General features: G+C 54.1%; 3 protein-coding genes and 1 long non-coding RNA gene across 11 annotated transcripts in view; 2 read left to right on the forward strand and 2 right to left on the reverse strand.

Moving 5' to 3' along the window:
- Positions 1-365: 365 nt before the first annotated feature.
- Positions 366-4,296, reverse strand: ZNF296 (zinc finger protein 296). Its single transcript, XM_055551473.1, has 3 exons — positions 3,915-4,296; positions 3,526-3,675; positions 366-1,461 (listed from the first exon to the last, which is right to left on the reverse strand). Exons 1-3 carry the CDS (start codon positions 4,201-4,203, stop codon positions 467-469), a joined length of 1,434 nt encoding a protein of 477 aa, XP_055407448.1. The 5' UTR covers positions 4,204-4,296; the 3' UTR covers positions 366-466.
- GEMIN7 (gem nuclear organelle associated protein 7) lies at positions 3,525-13,836 on the forward strand. 6 transcript variants are annotated; one of them, XM_055551477.1, is made up of 5 exons: positions 6,444-6,751; positions 7,590-7,726; positions 9,279-9,367; positions 12,227-12,312; positions 13,030-13,836. In XM_055551477.1, the coding sequence occupies exon 5, from the start codon at positions 13,038-13,040 to the stop codon at positions 13,422-13,424; it is 387 nt and encodes a 128-aa protein (XP_055407452.1). In that variant the 5' UTR covers positions 6,444-6,751; positions 7,590-7,726; positions 9,279-9,367; positions 12,227-12,312; positions 13,030-13,037; the 3' UTR covers positions 13,425-13,836. The 6 variants fall into 6 exon arrangements, with proteins under 6 accessions (XP_055407449.1, XP_055407452.1, XP_055407454.1 ...); XM_055551479.1 differs by lacking the exon at positions 7,590-7,726; XM_055551475.1 differs by lacking the exon at positions 12,227-12,312 and having other exon boundaries at positions 6,446-6,751.
- Positions 13,837-14,644: 808 nt separating this feature from the next.
- LOC129630899 (uncharacterized) lies at positions 14,645-15,318 on the reverse strand. The gene is made up of 2 exons (XR_008703807.1): positions 15,012-15,318; positions 14,645-14,893 (listed from the first exon to the last, which is right to left on the reverse strand). It is a non-coding gene; the product is annotated as an uncharacterized LOC129630899 (long non-coding RNA).
- A 319-nt stretch (positions 15,319-15,637) lies between these two features.
- Positions 15,638-17,717, forward strand: part of PPP1R37 (protein phosphatase 1 regulatory subunit 37) — a 36,411-nt gene continuing 34,331 nt past the window's right edge. For 2 of the 3 annotated variants that reach the window (XR_008703806.1, XM_055551471.1), the window contains exon 1: positions 15,639-16,006. Coding sequence is in view for 2 of the 3 variants with exons in the window: in XM_055551471.1 (XP_055407446.1) it covers positions 15,805-16,006 (202 nt within the window). In the remaining variant the exon portion in view is untranslated. Of the gene's footprint in view, positions 16,007-17,717 lie in introns of all 3 variants that reach the window. The other variant, XM_055551472.1, reaches the window with a different exon arrangement.

Genomic DNA, 17,717 nt, shown 5'->3' on the forward strand with positions numbered 1-17,717 from the left:
ACTGGAGCATGGCTCCTTGGTAATCAGAACTGCTGCTCCTGCCACACTCAGGGCCTGGGTGCCATGTGGTGGGAAAAGGGCTGAGCACCCCGCCTGTGGAGAATGGGCCAGGACTTTGCCCAGGGGCCTCCGGTGACAGGTCCAGGCCTCTCCCCACCCTCGCCTCGGCCCCTGCCCTGGCCTCGCCCACACCAGGAACCGGGAGCACAGCTTTCTGTGCCAGTCCTGCGGTGCCCCGGGCACTGGGGGCCAGCCTCTCCCCTCACCCTGTCGTGCCAAACCGGTCTGTCCAGCTGTCCACCCCAAGGAGGGAAGCCTCCCGCCCCAGCTCAGACACCCCAAGAAAACCAGAGTCCAAACACGTGTAGCTACGTGCAGGCTTTACTCAGGGATTGCGGGGAAGGATAGGAGGTCACAAAAGTGGGTAACCATGGTGCCCTGGATGGCAGGGGGGCATTCCTTCTGCTCAGGCCTCCCCAGCCATCTCAGGGTGCTTCTGCCGCAGGTGCTTGTCCAGGGTGGCCCGCAGGCCGAAGGGCACGCAGCAGTGGGGGCACGCGAAGCGGGGCCCGCCAGGCCCCAGGCCGTGCATGCGGCGGTGGCGGTTGAGCTTGCTGCTCTGGGCACAAGCGTAGGAGCAGAGCTCGCAGGTGTAGGGCCGCTCGCCCGTGTGCGAGCGCCGGTGCACCGTCAGGTTGCTGCTGTTGGTGAAGTGCTTCCCGCAGAACTCGCAGCTGCCCCCAGGCCCCGGCCCCCGGTTCTTGCCCGCCGGCTTCAGCGTCTTCTTGGGTGATGTCTTCTGGTTCTTCTCCTGGTCCTTTCTCTGCTCCTTAGTGTCAGCGCCCCAGCCGTCCCCACCAGGGCCCACCTGAGCCCCGCCGCCAGGAGCCCCGGGTTCCTGGACCCCTGCCGTGGCGGCCGCCCCGGCCCCCTCTCCTCCTCTGCACGGAAGGACACTGGCAGGGGCTGCGGCATGGGCGGCGGGCTCGGGAGGGGCAGTGGAGGCCTGCTCCTGGCCGGTGTCGGCCAGGCAGGGGCTCTGGGGCTGCAGCTGCCGGTGGGTCTTCTTGTGGCGGTTGAGCTTGCTGCTCTGGGCGCAGGCGTAGGGACACTGGTCGCAGGCGTAGGGCCGCTCGCCCGTGTGCGAGCGCATGTGCACCTTGAGGTTGCTGAAGGAGCTGAGGGTCTTCTTACACACGGGGCAGGTGGGGCTCCGCCGGGTGGGCCCCATGGGCCCCACCCGGGAGCCCTTGACCTCGGCTTCAGGCCCCACCACTGACGACACGGCCGACACGGCCACGGCCACCTCAGCCAGGCCCAGCAGCGGGGCCTCCGGGGACTCAGGTTCCGTCTGGTAGATGGACAGTCCGTGGTCCCACTGGGCGTGGCGCAGCAGTTTCCAGGCTCCTGTGAACTGTCGGCCACAGCGGAGGCAGTTCAAGGCCTTCAGGTCCTCGTGTTCTGCAGAGGGGAGAAGGGCCAGGAAGCAGTGTGACTGGCAAGTCGGAGCAGTTGCAGTTCACAGCTGCCAGCTAGACACGAGGTGTGAGAGAGGCTCTGGTCCAGGGGCTGAGAGGTAGCAGAGGAGGCCAGGCTCCCCGCCCCCCAGGTGAAGCTGTGCAGAGAGCAGGGCGGAGAGATACGGAGCAAGGAAAATCCATGCAGTACATGAATCCCTGGGGATTCCCTCTGTGTTTGAAAAGTCTTCAAGAAAAAGTTAAAAGAGAGGGATGGATAGAGGAGTGCTAGCTTATACTGGGGTCATGAAGGGCTGACCCAATTAGGCCTGCTGGGCACCTGCCACCCGCAGCTCCCTGTTAAAATTTTCCTTAGGAAAGACTCATTTTCCAGATGGGAAAACTGAGGCAAAGAGACCTTTCCCCAAGGTCACACAGTTAGGAAGGGGTAGAGCTGGGGTTTCAATCCAGAAATCCCGGGGAGTGGGAGAGAGGAAAATGTTTTTAGGAAAAATGATTGGTTTACTTGTAAAAACAGCTCTTGATAACTGGATGTCTCTGCCAGGCCCCAAATACTTGGGTCCCATCCATGATCCCCTTTTCCTGCCTTAGAGACAAGAGTGCCAAGGTTTAAATGGGGAGAAGGCTTAGCAGTCACCAATGTTTTCTTTTAACCCTCAGGTACTATTAGTAATGTATTTCCATATCCTTTTGCCTTTATGTTTGGGATGGGGGCGGCTTTCCCGATGCACAGATCAAGAGCACAGGTGGGGCCTGTCCTGACTTCCAGTTGGTTCCCCTGCCCCCTAGCTGTGTGACCTTGGGCAAGAAATACACATCTCTGAGCCTCAGTTTCCTCATTTGCTAGAATATGGGGATCCTAGGGGTCCTCTCCCTTTTAGACTTGCTGTGACCTCAGATGGAGAATAGCTGAGAGTTCTGGTCCATCGAGCCCTCTATAAGCATTAACTGTTGTTTAGTCACTAAGTCTTTGCGACCACATGGACTATAACCCACTAGGCTCCTCTGTCCCTGGGATTTCCCAGGCAAGAATACTGGAGTGAGTAGCCATTCCCCTCTCCAAGGGATCTTCTGGACCTAGGGATCAATCTAACCACATCTCCTGCTTGGCGGGCGGATTCTTTATCACTGAGCCACCTGGGAAGCCCATCGGTGTCCACAATTCTCCCAAGCCCAAGCACCTACTGAGTGTTTTGTTCCCATGATCCCATCACAGCCCCACCCTTGCCCACAGGGTCAGCCTCCCTGCTGCAATCAAAATCCCCCCTCCCCCTCTCACTTCAGGACCCTCTCCCTGGCCCAGCCCTGAATATAATTCCATTTCTCACAAATCCCAGGGGCACATGGCACAGGGGCTAGAAATCCAGAGCTGTGTATGAGCTTCATAATCGATGCTGACCAAAAGCTCAGCTCACCAGACGTCTAGTACCAAGTTAAGGGTTTTAATTCCTACCCACGGCCGGGAGCCCAGGTATCCAGACACCCAGGACCTGGCTGAAAACAGGGGCTTCCTAGCATGCAAGGCTGGGAGAGTCCATCAGGGAGGGAGGCCAGAAGCCCCTTCCCCAACTCCAAGCAAATGCCCAGCACCTCGATGAGAAGTGATAAATAAATGGAGGGGGGTGACAACACCCCCAGTCCAGCTGGCCTCGGCTCCCCTCCCCCAGGCCGCTGCCCTCCCCAGAGGTCCCCCCTACTGCCACACTGGTCCAGCCACCTGGCCAGTTATTTCTGGCCAAGGGGAAGGAGAAGTGAAACCAGATTGGGGGTGTGTGTATGGCAAATCCCCAGACCAGTCTTCTGGGGCTGGCCACACCCTGTGGGTGGCCCTCCTCCCCTGCCCAGCCCCGCCCCCACCTACCCCCCTCACCACCACTAGTCTCGGCCCTAGGACAGGGCAGGCCCTGGCCACGCCTAGGCTGCACCCGGTGGGGAGCCAGAAAGGGGAAGTAGTGCTCACTGCCCCGCCTGTCCAGCTCAGCCCCTCTCCCACAGGAAGCCGGGCCCTTGAACTTGAGACCGGTGACTGCATCCCGGCTCTACTCACCTGAGCCCTGGCAGGGGCTGGGGCCTCTGAAGAGCTGACAGCCCAGCTTCTTGTGGTCCACGAAGGCAGTGATGGCCTCCAATGGGAAGGTCTGCAGGCAGCGGCCGCAGGTCAACAGATCTGGGTGTTTGTCGGTCCACGGCTGGCGGTCTGCAGGGAGGAAGCGGGTGGTGAGCGTGGGGTGGGGCCAGGATGGGGCCTGGGGGTTCCGAGGGAGAGGGGAAACCCGAAGGTCAAAAGGCAGGTTGGAGGCCAGGACCTGGCCAGGAAATTAAGGCAGGGGCCGGGAGTCGGGGGGGGGAGAGGGGCGGGGGTCCGTGCCCCGAGGAGGTCCCACCCGAGAGAGAAGGGAGGGAGGTTGGCCCGGGGCTGGGGTAGGGGGCGCTCACCGTGAGGGCTCAGGGACAGCGGCGTCCACTGGTTGCGCAGGCCGAGGGCGTGGATGAGGCCGCCGATGGGTACGGGGCCGGCGCAGTGGCGGGGTTCGCTCTCGAACCGCTCCGGCGCGGGCACTTCCTTCGGGGTGAAGGGCCCTAACCCCGGGGCCTGCAGGGGCCGCGGGTCCGGCTCGGGCTTCACGTCGATGACGAGGTCTCGCATCTCCATCTCGTCGTCTGAGCTGGCGGCGGGCGCGGGTTCTATTCGGCGAGGCATGCAGCCGGCCTTGCGGCGGGACATGGGTCGCGGGCAGGCGGACTGGCGGGCGGAGGACACGCGAGGCGTGCGCGCTCAGACCGAGGCGCCCAGGTGAGTGACTGCGGCGACCCGCAGCGAACTCTTACACGTGCTGGCCCGGCCCGTGGCTCCGCCCACCGAGGCGGGGCCTGCCGGGGGAGGACTGCCCCACCCTCAGCCAAACTCAATCAGGACCGTGACCCCTGCGTTTGGCTGAACGATTGAATATAAAGATAACGAGTTCACACGACCAGGCACGGAAACAGCTATTCCTGACCCCGTTTCCGGGCTGGTGGAAACTGAGGCACAAGGTGCCCACTCACACCCCCAAGCGAGAAAATGGTAGGGGCCAAGTTTCTAGCTAGGCGCCTGATAGTAATCTGACCTATTCCACTGAATACATTACAATAAAAATTCCTTGGGCTAACAAGGGTTAAGCGCCTACTGTGTGCCAGGTGCTGGACTAAGCACTAAGATGCAGCAGGGTGGAAAAACAGACAATAACCCTGGCCTCCTGCAGGTTATTCGTTCAGAAAGACAGAGTCTCAACAAGATAAACTAAAATATGAAGTGCTGTCCACCACAAGTGCCAGGGTTGGGGGGAGGGCAGAGCTAGGAAGGGTTAAAAAGGGACAGGATTACTGGGGTGGGGTTGGGACCTCAGTTTTCTCCCCATGCCAGGCCTGTGTATTCGAGGAGTTCTGTAAATTAAGTTCTGTATCGACGGAGTTCTGTGAGAAAACAAGGTCAGCTCCAGGGACATCTTTTGACCACTTTAAAGTCTTCGGGTTTTTTGAGACGGAAGCCTTGGGAGGGTTTGGAGCCCTGGAGGGTCATGATCACAGACACTGACTCTGCTCCTAGACCTGGACTCGCCATTAAAACCAAATAGCCCACCAATAGCCTCCTTCCGCTGGGGCCTCCTCCAACTTCCCTTGTCAAAGCTACTCTCTGATTGCTATTTGAAGTGGCATCAACACCCTGCCCCACCCTCCAACCTTGCAAGTTTTCTTTTCTTCCTGGCACCGACCACATCACCATCTAGAACTGTTTGTTTACTCTCCTATCTCCCCTCTCCCTAACACAAGCCCCCCCAACCCCCAGAGGTCAGGGCCAGGGTCAGTTGGCTCTGGCCTGCCGGCTGTGTCCTCAGCCCAACACTGAGGGAATTTCACATGCTTAATCTCCTGGAGTGCCGCTGCAAGCCTGAGGGCTCCTTCATATTGTTATTCAGGTCTCAGCTCAACCGTCCTCCAAAGACCAGAGGACCTCCCTGACCACAGGATCTAAGACAGCCCCACCCTGCCGAAGGCCTTACAATTTACACTCCTTGACCCCCATCTGTCCCCAGTTCCCTCCTGGGCTTCAGGTTTCCCATCTATGACCTGAGGTGGCTTCTTCTTCAATGCCACCTCCCATGACGGCCCAATTAAAGACGCTCCCCCAACCTGCTACCCCCCTATCTTATTTTCCTTGTTTTATTCCTTTTGCATCCTTGTCAAGCCTTGAAGGACCTTGTCGGTGTATTTGTTCATGTAATAACCTATTGGATCTCTCTCAATCTCCCTAGAATGCAGGCTCTGAGATGAAGGGAGCCAAATCCATCTTGTTCACGAACAGAGCTCCTAATGGTTCATAGTTCAGTTAACAGATTGCGTATTGAGCTCCTTCTATATGCATTTTTTTCAAAATATATCTGCAGAGGGTCTCTGTACCAGGTACTGGGTCTTGGGGATCCAGTGGTAAGCTGAGGTCCACAAGACCCCTCCCTTAGTGAAACCGTGGGGAAGAATGAATTCTGAGCCCAGAGCAGTGTGTTTCCAACTCAGAACAGACATTCTGCCTTTCAAGGCCTCAGTTTCCCATTGTAAGAAGGGGCTGTGGGGAGTCCTGCAAGGCAAAATGACCACCTTTGGTCTCCCCCAGGTGCTGCTCTGCAAGGCTTTTTCCTGGTGCGTGGCTACTGAAAGCATGATCTCAAGGTTTCAATAGGGAAGGTGGGGTTCAGAATGGAGGTGAGGGGTAGGAGTGTGCACGTGTACGGGGTGGGGGTGCCAAGTCCCATGTGCCTTGAAGCAGACGACAGGAGCCTCAATTTCGTCTTCTGTAAAATGGACATCCTGGACGTCCACACCACGCAGACTGGTAGATCAAGAGCTCAGCGCAGGGTCAAGCCGCTGGTGGGGTGGCGCCCGGGGTCTGTGCTGATTTCCGAGCCCGCGAGCGCGCGCCCGCGACCACGTGGGGCGGCGGCAGCGGCGCGGGCGGAACCCAGGCTCGGAGGCTAGCGGCCCGCCCGGGCCTCTGCAGCTGGCGCGCCGGCGGAAGTAGGGGCGCCAGGCGCCGTGAATCTCAGAGTGGTGGGTCGCGAGCACGATCCCGCTCCTCGGTCCCAGCACGGGACGCCCACCCGTGTGCAAGACCCCGAGCGGCGGGAAGAGGCGGGTCCGCGCTTACAGCGCCGGCTACTGGGAAGTTCTAGTCCCCGAACACCTGCATCGGGGAGGGACTGCACTCCTAACGCAGCAGCGGAGACATCCCCGCGCCCGGGGTGAGTTGCGGGGGAGGGGGGAGGTGTCGGAGGTCGGAATGCAACCCCTCGGGAAAATAATAACGACGACGATAATAACAGTAATAATGGCTGAAGTCCTCAGACTCCGGCCTTTCCTGGAGCAGAATCGTCCGCTTAATCTGTGTCGGGAAGTTGGAAAAAAGTCCAGCCCAGGGCGGAGTGGGGAGTGGACGCCTGCGGGCCGGGAGGACCTACTTAGTATGAAAAAAGGAGAGCGACGGGTGGCCGGGGCGGAAACGAAAGGAAACTGACCGGCCCTGGTTGGGGGCGGGGGGATTCAGCGCTCGATGTCCAGATGCTCACCGGACGCCCCATTTAACTAATTTGTATCCAGACCGGGTCAGCCCTTGGGGTGGTGGTTGTAGGCTGGTCAGTATCTCGGTGAATTCGGTTTAGAGTCTTCGCTGTTAATCTGGTAGCTCAGTTGGTTCCCAACCCTGGCCACTGAAGGTTTAGCTAAGTGTTTGTCCACGGAGCCGATCATTCCTATTTTCTAGAAAGTGAACTTTGAGGCCCCCAAGAATGGAAGTTTGTGAGTCTCTTGCCCCTGCCATTGATCCAAGTGATGGGCACTTTAGTTTTTCTAGTGGGGAATGGGATCCAATTTTTTTTTTTCCCCTGAAACCTGGGCAGGAAATCCTTGGCTTGGAAACTGATAGGATTAAGGACTCTCGGCTTGGTCACCAGGAAGAATATCTGCCTTTGCTGTCTTGGGCACACCCTACGTGACCTTTCTCAAACCAGTTTCTTATCAAGTCACTCCCAGACCTCAATGGCTCTCCTTTGCTGACTGAAAAAACTGCCCTTTTGCATATAGGGCAGGTGTGATGGCCCTGACTGTTACCAGACCAACCTTGGTTTCTCCCTTTTCCTGTCAGTCACCAGCTTGCACCCAGTAAATGCTTTGACATCACCCAACTTCATTTTCCTCTTTGGGAAAAGGGGATTGTGCAGGTATGACCAATTTTTTTTTTTTTTCCTCTCTAGTAGCAAAAACATGGCCTATGTTGGCCCATGTTTAATTTAATTTTGTTTTACTAAGGAATTTAACAGAACTTTCTGGCAACTTGCGTATTTCCCATCAGCCCTAGAGAGGAGTGTTTCTCCTAGAACACTCAAAGTGTTAACCTACAAGTGCTGGGAGAGAGCCCTGGGGGCTGGTGACCCTGGACTAAACTGGGAATGCCTTGGTCAGATACATTAGAAAATGTACATATCCCTTAATCTCCTTCACAGCCATCTGTCATGTAGCAGTCCCATTAATTCATTGTTCACTGTGGTCTTGCCCATCAGGTGAAAACCTGGGAGTCTTCCTTGGCTCTGCCCAGTCCCTTAGCAAATAGTGAGGGCTCTCAATCCTCAACAGATAGCCTAATCCAATCATTTCTGTCATCTTCCATCTTCCCCATGAGGTGGCTTCCTCACTGGGCTCCCTGCTTCTCCCCTTGCCCCTCACAGTCCATTCTTTGTGCAGCAGGCAGAGGGATCCTATGAGTCAGACCCTGCTCCTCCTCTACTCAGAGATACCCCAGTCCTCAAGGCCCCTGCCCCCACCTCCTGCACACTGGCTTCCCTACTATCACCCAGTCACCCTTCTATGGGCTTTGAGTTTGCTGTCCCCTCGAACTGGAATGCTTTCCCCTCCATATCGCCTCATGGCTCAATTCCTCATTCCATTCTGGTCTTTGCTCCAATGTAAGCTTATCAGAGCCTTCTTTCCGGAGCCCCTTCCTGGAAACCACCTCTTACCCACCCAGGCAGGGCCAGGTGTCCCCTCTGGGCTCATGAGGCCCCCGGGTTCCTTCATTCCAGCCCTGCCTACTCTTGGTGTCACTGTCTGGAGCCCTAGTGTGTCATCCACTGGACGGTAGGGCCGGGCTCTTTGGTTCCCAGCTGGGTCTCCAGCACCACCCAGCGTGGGTCAGGTGCAGAGAAGGCAGTTGGATAATAGGGGGAGTGAATCCTTCCACAGATATTTATTGAGTGACCCCTGGTTGCCAGCCCTTGTGATGTAATCAGACATGTCCCTTCTCCCAAAGGCTTACGTGCTGTGGCAGAACAGATGGCACATGGGCAGACAAGTAAATGCATATTGTCAGGAGGTGATAGTGATGTGGAAAAAAAAAGATACTGCAAGGTGAAAGGGCTATTATTTTCATCCCTGTAAGGAGGAATGTTTGAGCAGTGACCTGAGTGAAGTAAGGGAGGAAGGCAAGCCATGTATCTGGAAATATATATGTCTCATGTATGGAAGAAGGTTCCAAGCAGTAAGAATAGCATGTGCAAAGGCCCCCGGGGCAGGAATGTGCTTGGCATTTTCAGGGACTGACAACAGTGACCACAGGGTAGAAGGGAAGGAAATGAGATCACAGAGGTGATAGGGCTTGGGTTGAGGACTTTTGCTTTTGGCCAGATGGAGTGGGAGCCATGGAAGGGCTCTGAGCAGAGGAGGTGTGAGATCAGACTTAGAGCTGCAATTGAGAAACGTTGATTCATTTCTCTGCAGGATCCTTTCTTGCAAGGAGCTGACAGTTGAGCTGCCGAGACAGGAAGAGCCTCACAAGAAAAAAAGACAATCCCAATCACCTCTGTATGGTGAGTGGCCCTGGGATGGGACCTGGGTACCTGATTCGTGTCAGTCACTTCAGTGAATCACTTTAGAGAGGAGGGGACTGAAGCAGGGGGAGGGGTGTACTGCCTGAAACTTAGGTCCTCTCTCCTGCCCACAATGCCAGCATCTCCTTACATGCAGTCAGCATCAGTGCAGTGGGCAGGGTGCAGGGTAAATTAGGAGTGTGAGATTAATGTACGCACAGTACTATATATAAAATAGATAAGCAACAAGGACCTACTGTATAGCTCAGTCGGGAACTATACTAAATATTCTGTAATAACATATAAGAGAAAAGAACCTAAAGAAGTGTATATATATATATGTATACGCATATATATATATAGTTTTCATATATATAGTTTTCCCTGGTGGCTGAGTGGTAAATAATCTGTCTGCCAATGTAGGAGACATGAGTTTGATCCCTGGGTGGGGAAGATACCTGTAGAGGAAATGGCAACCCACTCCAGTATTCTTGTCTGGGAAATCCCATGGACAGAGAAACCTGGCGGGCTACAGTCTATGGGGCTACAAAGAGTTGGACGTGACTTAGCAACTAAAGAGCAAAATATATATATATATATTTTAATATATAACTGAATTATATATATATTTATATATATATACATATAACTGAATTGCTTTGCTGTATCCCTGAAACTAGCACAACTATACTTGAAAAAAAAAAAAAACCCGACCTCAGTGTAGCAGCATGTAACATGTTACAGGCGAGTGCTAAACTTTCACATTTGTTGGGTCATTTAGTCCCCGTGGCAACCCTGTCAGGTTGGTCCTCTTGTCAGTCTATTTTATAGATGGGCAAACTAAGGCAGCTCCCCCTAGGTCACACAGCAGTACCAGCACTCACACAGTTGTTATTCAAGTGTAACTTCAGTGACACTAGGGAGAACCTAGTGTGTAGGTCATGAACCTATGGTGCAGAGGCCTGTTGAATCCTGATAACAAGTGGAGGTGGCCGTTGGTGCCGTTTCTCCACACAGTGGAAGAGGAAACGTCTTTTGCTTGGGTCTCTTGCTCTTGTCTCTCGCTTGAGGTCACCCACCTAAGCAGGCCTGAGAGCTCAATTTCCGTTCCATTCATTCCAGCAGACACAGTATTTAAGGAGTCTGGTCTGTATGCCGCCCCATGTTCCAGGAGCTGGGGCTACACAGAGGGGAAAAAGCAAGGTCGCTACCTGTTGGGGAGGCAGCCGTCTCACAGGGAAAAAGACCATAAGCAGACCAGTAAATAGACAACATCACGTGTAAGAGAGGGGCATGCTCTGAAGAATGAGGAAGCCGACTCAGACGAAGGGGGCTGAAGGGGAGATCTTGAAGACAGGCTGCTCTGGGAATGGGGAGAAGGCAGTACAGGCAGAGGGAACCCCAGTATCAGGGCCCACGAAGAGACCACACCAGGCGTGCCTGAGACCAGCAGGGAGACCAGTGCGGCCAGGTGGAGAGAGTAGGCGGGGGCGTGAGGCCAGGGCACGGGCGGGATCCGTAGCATGCAGGGCCTTGAGGGCTGTGGTGAGGACTTTGACTTTGACTCTAAGCAAGATGGCAGCCAGGGGAGGGCTCTGAACTGAAGAGGGATGTGATCTGACCTAGGTGTTAATGGGGTCCCTCTGGCTGTGTGTGAGGACAGACTGGCAGCGGGTAAAGGTGGAATCGGGAGTCCAGTGAGGAGCTGACTTCAGTAGTCCAGGCAGGAAATGACAGTGGCTAGACCGAGCTGTTGGACAGAGTGCAAACTATTAGTTTGTGAATCAGTCAGTTCAGTTCAGTCGCTCAGTCATGTCCGACTCTTTGTGACCCTATGGACTGCAGCACGCCAGGCTTCCCTGTCCATCACTAACTCCCAGAGTTGACTCAAACTCACGTCCACTGAGTCGGTGATACCATCCAACCATCTCATCCTCTGTCGTCCCTTTCTCCTCCTGCCTTCAATCTTTCCCAGCGTCAGGGTTTTTTCAAATGAATCAGTTCTTTGCATCAGGTGGCCAAAGTACTAGAGTTTCAGCTTCAGCATCAGTCCTTCCGATGAATATTCAGGGCTGATTTCCTTTAGGATGGATTGGTTGGATCTCCTTGCTGTCCAAAGGACTCTCAAGAATATATATATATATATACACATATATATATATGTATATATATATATATACACACATATATATATGTGTGTATATATATATTTTTTTAATTTAAAATATATATTTTTCTCCCTGAGCATTTCTTGTTTTTGTTTGCCACTTCTAACCAGGGATAACCCGGTTAGAGTTCCCTAAGCCGGAATAACCCAGGCCACTTCCTTGGTGGCTCAGATGGTAAGGACTCCGCCTGCCAACACAGGAGACCTAAGAGATGTGGGTTCAATCCTTGGGTCAGGAAGATCCCCCTGAAGAAGGAAATGGCAACCCACTCCAGTATTCTAGCCTGGAGAATCCCATGGACAGAGGAGCCTGGCAGGTTACAGTTCATGGAGTTGTAAAGAGTCGGACACAACTGAGCAACTAACACACACACTCTTATGAAAGCACCAAATCCTAACCACTGGTTAATCCTAACTAGGGAACTGCCTGCGGCACCGCCCCGACATTTGTCTTTTATGATCTGAATATTTTTGAAGAACCAGGCTAATGTTTTTGTTTTTTTGGTAGACTGTTCCTCAGTTTGAGTTGCCTCAATAGATTGAGGTCATCCGTTTTTGGCAGGGCCACCATAGACGGGGTGCCCTGTCCCGAGTGTCATATCAGGATGCCCTTGGGGTTTGTTTGCCCCATTACTGTACATGTTGATTTAATGCCAACGTTAGACTGGTGTCTACCACTTCCTCCACTGCAGAGTTACTCTGAAGTCTTTACAAGGAATATCTTCTGAGGAGGTACTTTTAACACTTTGCAGATATCCTGGGCCTTCTCAAACATATGGTAAGGACTTTCCCCTCTCCTCCCTGTGTTTCATTTATTTATTTAAAATAAGTATGACTCAAAAAATTTCACCCTTAAAAAAAAAATCCCCCTTTTGAGCTGACTCCTGTGTGAATGGGAACTTACTTGGAAGATGTGCTGTGCTTAGTCCCTCAGTCGTGTCTGACTCTTTGTGACCTCATGGGCTGTAGCCCCCCAGGCTCCTCTGTCCATGGGGATTGTCCAGGCAAGAATACTGGAGTGGGTTGCCACACCCTCCTCCACAAATAATGGATTGGATGGGCTGTTTGTGAGAGAGGTCAGGGCTTGTTCTTTTAGCAAATATTTATTGCCAGGGACTGGGGATAAAAGCAGTACAGGGAATCTCTTGGCGGTCCAGTGATTAGGACTCCACACTTCTACTATAGTGGGCCATGGGTTTGATCTCTGGTCCAGGAACCAAGATCCTCTGGGTGGCACAGCCAAAAACTTAAAAAATAAAATTTAAAAAGCAGTGCAAAGGCTCTGCTTTCATGGACCTTGTAAATGGGGGTGATAGGTCCTGGGAAGAGGGGTGACTGGCCAAGGGATGGCACAGATTTTAGAAGGGGGACTTAGGAGTGGGGTTTTGGACAGGTTAAGTGGAAATGGGGTAGATAGGCCTCTGCCCCAAGCCCCCTCTTCCTGTAGCTCCACACTCCCCATAATGACTCCCTGGTCTACTTCTTCACCCAACAGCCAGGATAATGCAGACTCCGCTGGCCACTCCTGTGCCTGTGCTCCGGCTCCCCCGGGGTCCTGATGGCTCGAACCAAGGCTTTGCTCCCGATGGACGCAGAGCTCCCCCGAAACCGGAAGTCCCTGAAGTCCCGGAGCCTCCAGAGTCTCGGGAATCCCGGGAACAGCAGGCTCGAGCCTCCCTCCGGGAGCGCTACCTCCGCAGCCTGCTGGCCATGGTGGGGCGCCCAGTGTGCTTCACTTTGCACGAGGGTGTGCAGGTGATCGCCCACTTCGGAGCCACCGACCTGGACGTGGCCAATTTCTACGTGTCGCAGCTTCAGACTCCAATAGGCGTGCAGGCTGAAGCACTGCTCCGGTGTAGTGACATTATCTCATACACCTTCAAGCCATAAAGACGTCATCGTGTTCATCTTTCTGCCTTGAGCGTAGCTACAGTCTCCCAGGCCTCCATATGTTCCTGAGCTTGGACCTCTGGGCCCCAGAGAGTTCAGAACCCCCTTGGAAATTCGCACCAAGCTCCAAGCAACTCTCACATCTCTGGACATCCAGGGTGTAGTCAGTAAACTTCTGCAACCCCATGGGTTCTACATCCTGTTGAAAGGAATGCTCTACCTCACAGAACTCTCAACTCTACAGATATATGGGCCCCATGCCAGTTCCTGAGGATTTGGGACAGAGGGAGGGAATAAAGGACGGCAGATTACCTAATGGGAAATTGTCTATTGAAGAGGGTGCAAAGTTCAGCCACCCTGGAAATATTCCCCAATGCTTCCCTCCTGCCAAGGAATCAGTTATCTCAGGAAACTTTGCTTCTTGTTTTATTTCTCTTTTTAATGTAGCCTATAGGGATTGAGCCAGATTCAGGGAGTGAAAGGGTGGCTATTGAAAGGCTGAATCCTGTGGAGCTGGGTCAGGAAAGGGAAGACATGTCAAAGGAGTGGGAGGAGCTGGGATAAAGATGTGAGGATTGGACCATGGCTAGTCTAGAACAGCTGGTGTGACCTGGATGCCAGACTTGGGAGACCTGGACTTTTCTGGTGGGCTGGCTTGTATACAGTGAGGGGAGTGACTTGAATTGGGTCACATGGTCACACACAAGAGGTCCCTCCCATTGCCTGGCCTCTAGGTGGGTAGCCTTTAGGTGGGTCAAACCGTGCAGCACCATTGGGGAAAAGGGGGTTTAAGGGTTAGAGTGAAACTTTGCCCCTTCTCCATTTAACCCCGGCTTTGTAGCCTGGCTGTCCATTTCACACACTTTACTTTTATTTGTTTGGCCATGACACTGGGATCTTCTCACACCAGGGGTTGAACCCATGCCCCCTGTAGGGGAAGCACAGAGTCCTCACCATTGGACCTCCAGGGAATTCCCTCAGTAGATTGTTTCAAAAAGTAATTTCTGCCCCCTCTGTAGTCCCATCAGTTTAAGAATGTAAGTGAAGATTCCGTTCAATATAGATGTGATTTCCTTTGGTCATCTTCAGTGGTCAAAGTGCAGCAACCCCTGAAGTTGAATGAAGCTTGTGCAGGGCCTCAGCTCCCGTTGGTTCATTCTCAACGCTACCTCTGGTGACTCCTGGGCCCAGATTTCGAGTTGCCTTAGCAACGACGTCACTTGCTCCTCCCCAAGTCACCTTTTTTGGTTTTAGCTCCGCCCACCCAGGGTTGTGGTTGGGTTGGGATAGAGCGGAGAAAGTGCGGAGGCGAATAGTAAACGACTGAGTCAGCCCTTGTGGGGGCGTGGCTTGAGTTCGTGCTAGTTCGCTACTGGCTCCGTGATCTACCTGCTCCATCGCCGGGTATTTCAGTTGGAAGATTCGTCCCTTGCTTTCGGAATTTCTTCCCTCGTCTAGCTTTTTCTTTTCTTAAAAAAATAAAAAAACAAAAAGCTAAATTAAGGCTAGAATACGCCTTATGGACTCATTTCCGTTTTTAAGTTTATATAAAATACAATTTATAGAAAAGAGCCCGACACGACTTACCGTCTGTTATAACCACAAAATCCAAAGAGGGTCATTGATGAAATTGCAGCCTGCAAATGGAAAGCTGGAGCCTAACCAAGTGGAGACAGGCTTTGTCTCCAGGCAGAGATTCCCTCTGTCAGCATCCATCACCTGTACTCATATAGTCAACACAACTCCTATAGCCTTTCAAGTTCTCCATCTCTTTGCTTCTCTCCATATCAGTTGGCCTAGCCTCACCAAGTATATGTTTTTACTCCTATCACCTCCACTCCTTTCTCCGTTGCCTGAGCTCGTGACGAATGTGTGAGGGCCTGAATGTTAGTTATCTACTTTGAAGCCGGGAGGCGTGGGGCGGGGGAGCGGCTTAGGTTCGCGCTTGCGCGCTGCTCCGGGAGACGGCGTCCGTCTCGCCCCGCCCCTCGTATTCTGCAGTTCAGGCTCTGCAGATTCACTACTCAGGTTTCTTTTTCCCGTGGCTCTTTCTGCTTTTTGGTACCCGCTTTAACAACGCACCAGACAACTCTACCTGAAAATAACTTAAATTGATTTTCTGCTTTTCCGCGTACGCGGCGGGATCACTGGCCCTTAACGAAAGTGCGGCTGCGAAGGAGCAGACGCGCACGGGGCTCGGGGGAGGCGCGCTCGAGATCCCGGCGGCGACGACTACGACGACCAGGAGAGAGGACGGAGTCGGCGCCTGAAGCAGTGGCTGAGCCCATGCCCCGGGACGGCGGGAGGGCCCGGAGAGACAAGTCCGGGGCCCGGGGCATGTCCCCAGGGCCCCCGTGAGGAGGCGGCGGCGGCGGCGGCGATGGAGATCCCGCCGCAGGAGGCGCCGCCCGGGCCGGGCGCGGACGGCGAAGCCGAGGAGGCCCCCGCCGAGGCCCCGTCTCCCGGCCCTGCATCGCCCCCGGCCGACGGGCGCCTCAAGGCTGCGGCCAAGCGCGTTACGTTCCCTTCCGACGAAGATATCGTGTCCGGAGCTGTGGAACCCAAAGACCCCTGGAGACACGGTATAGCCACCGCTGGAGCGCGGGGGCGGGCTGGTTGGGGACTTAGGAGTCGGTGCGACGACCAGTACAGAGGTGGAGCTCAATAAGTTGCCCCTAGTAATGATTTAAGGAGACAGTCGTCAGTTTAGAGCTTGGAGGGTGTTAGGGAGTGGCTGTTGGGTTGGGAAGGTGAACATTAGCTGGTTTATGCTCCCTCTCTCCTCTCCCCAAAGGACGCTGATGGTGATCGTTTGAGGAATTCAGATGGTGAGCAATCAAAGAAAGTATAGTGGCTTGGGAAATTGATTAGGAGGGCAGCAGCCTTTGAGTTCATAGTTCCCTCAGAGAAGGATAGAACAGTCAGGGGAGGAAGAGTGGGTCAACATTGTCGCTGAAAGGGCAGTTGGAGGAGTTTGATGGGCCCATGGGGACAGAAAGAGGTTACAGTTGTCTGTCTGCAAGCCTCGGGGCTGGGGATGGTCATGTGACTCAACTTCCTTGGCTGAAAGGAGGACAAGGAGTAAACTTGGAGTCTGGCGGTAGAGGAGTCAAGTCAATCCCGGGACTGGGAAAGGGAGGCAAGGTAAACAAACTTGCCAGAAAAAGAAGCTAGTTGGTGGTCAGTTTGGGGCTGGTTGAGATAGTCCTCTCCTCCCCTACTCCACCCCCACCTCCCCCCCCAAAAAAAAAAGGGAAGCAGAACATTGTCAGTCATTCAGGAGCAGAGGAACTTTGGAGCCTGGCTCTGGGAGGGCTGTCCTTCTTTTGTTCCCCCTAACCCCGTCCCGCCTTCCCCCTAGAAAGCATTGGAGTTGCTGGCGGTGGAAGGTGAGAGCGCTGGAGAAGTTTGATGGTTCGAGGTGTGGTAGGGAGAGAGTGACTGCATAGGTTGTAAGTTCTCTGGAGAAGGTCGGCTCTGTGTTGGAACTGAAAGAGCAGTTGGAGGAGTGTGTTTTATCTGTGGGGCTGGCAAGGTGGAAAGTGACTCCAGAGATGGATGGCAGGGTTGAGTCCTGGACAGGTCTGGGACTCGTGCTGGGATGGAGCCGAAGATGAGAGGGATCAGCCTGGACCCGGGTCTATAGAAGTTGGTCTGTTGGCCCTGGGGAGAGAGGTAGAAATGTTGCTAGTCTGTGGGCAGTGGAGACATGGATGGCTTTGATGTGAGGGTGGGAAACGTGGGAACTGAAAGCTGAACCCACGAGGAGCAGCCGTAAATGCCGTCTTGGCCAGTTAGTGTTTCGTTTGTTTTGTCTTTTGGCTGCACAGTGCGGAATGGGGGATCTTAGTTCCCCGACCACAGATCAAACCCTGGGCCTGGTGCTGTGGAAGCACAGTCCTAATCTCTGGACCTCCAGGAAATTCCCCAGCCAGTTATTGTTAAAGAGGCAGTGGTTAATTTCAAATTCTTGGTGTTGGGAGCCAGCCAAGTCCCTGGGCTCTCGGCCCTCAAGATAGGTTAGGTTGGAGGGCTTGGGGGACTAGGGCTGAGGAAGGGAAGAGGGAACAGGCCCCAGATATAGCATCCGGTCCAGGGAGCTCAGAGCAGGAGGGAAAGAACTGGAGAGGCAGAGCAGGATGGTGGCTAGCCTGCACTCCACCTCAATCCTGAGTCCCATTTACCCAAAGCACGACCTCAGGCTGGGTTCCTAACTCCTCAGAGCCTTGATTTCCCACCTGTAAGTGGGTGAGAATAGCCACGCCACGGGGTTTCAGAGAGACTGAATAAGGT

This window comes from Bubalus kerabau, chromosome 17, assembly GCF_029407905.1.
Source record: "Bubalus kerabau isolate K-KA32 ecotype Philippines breed swamp buffalo chromosome 17, PCC_UOA_SB_1v2, whole genome shotgun sequence".
In the NCBI taxonomy this organism is placed as follows: domain Eukaryota; kingdom Metazoa; phylum Chordata; class Mammalia; order Artiodactyla; family Bovidae; genus Bubalus; species Bubalus kerabau.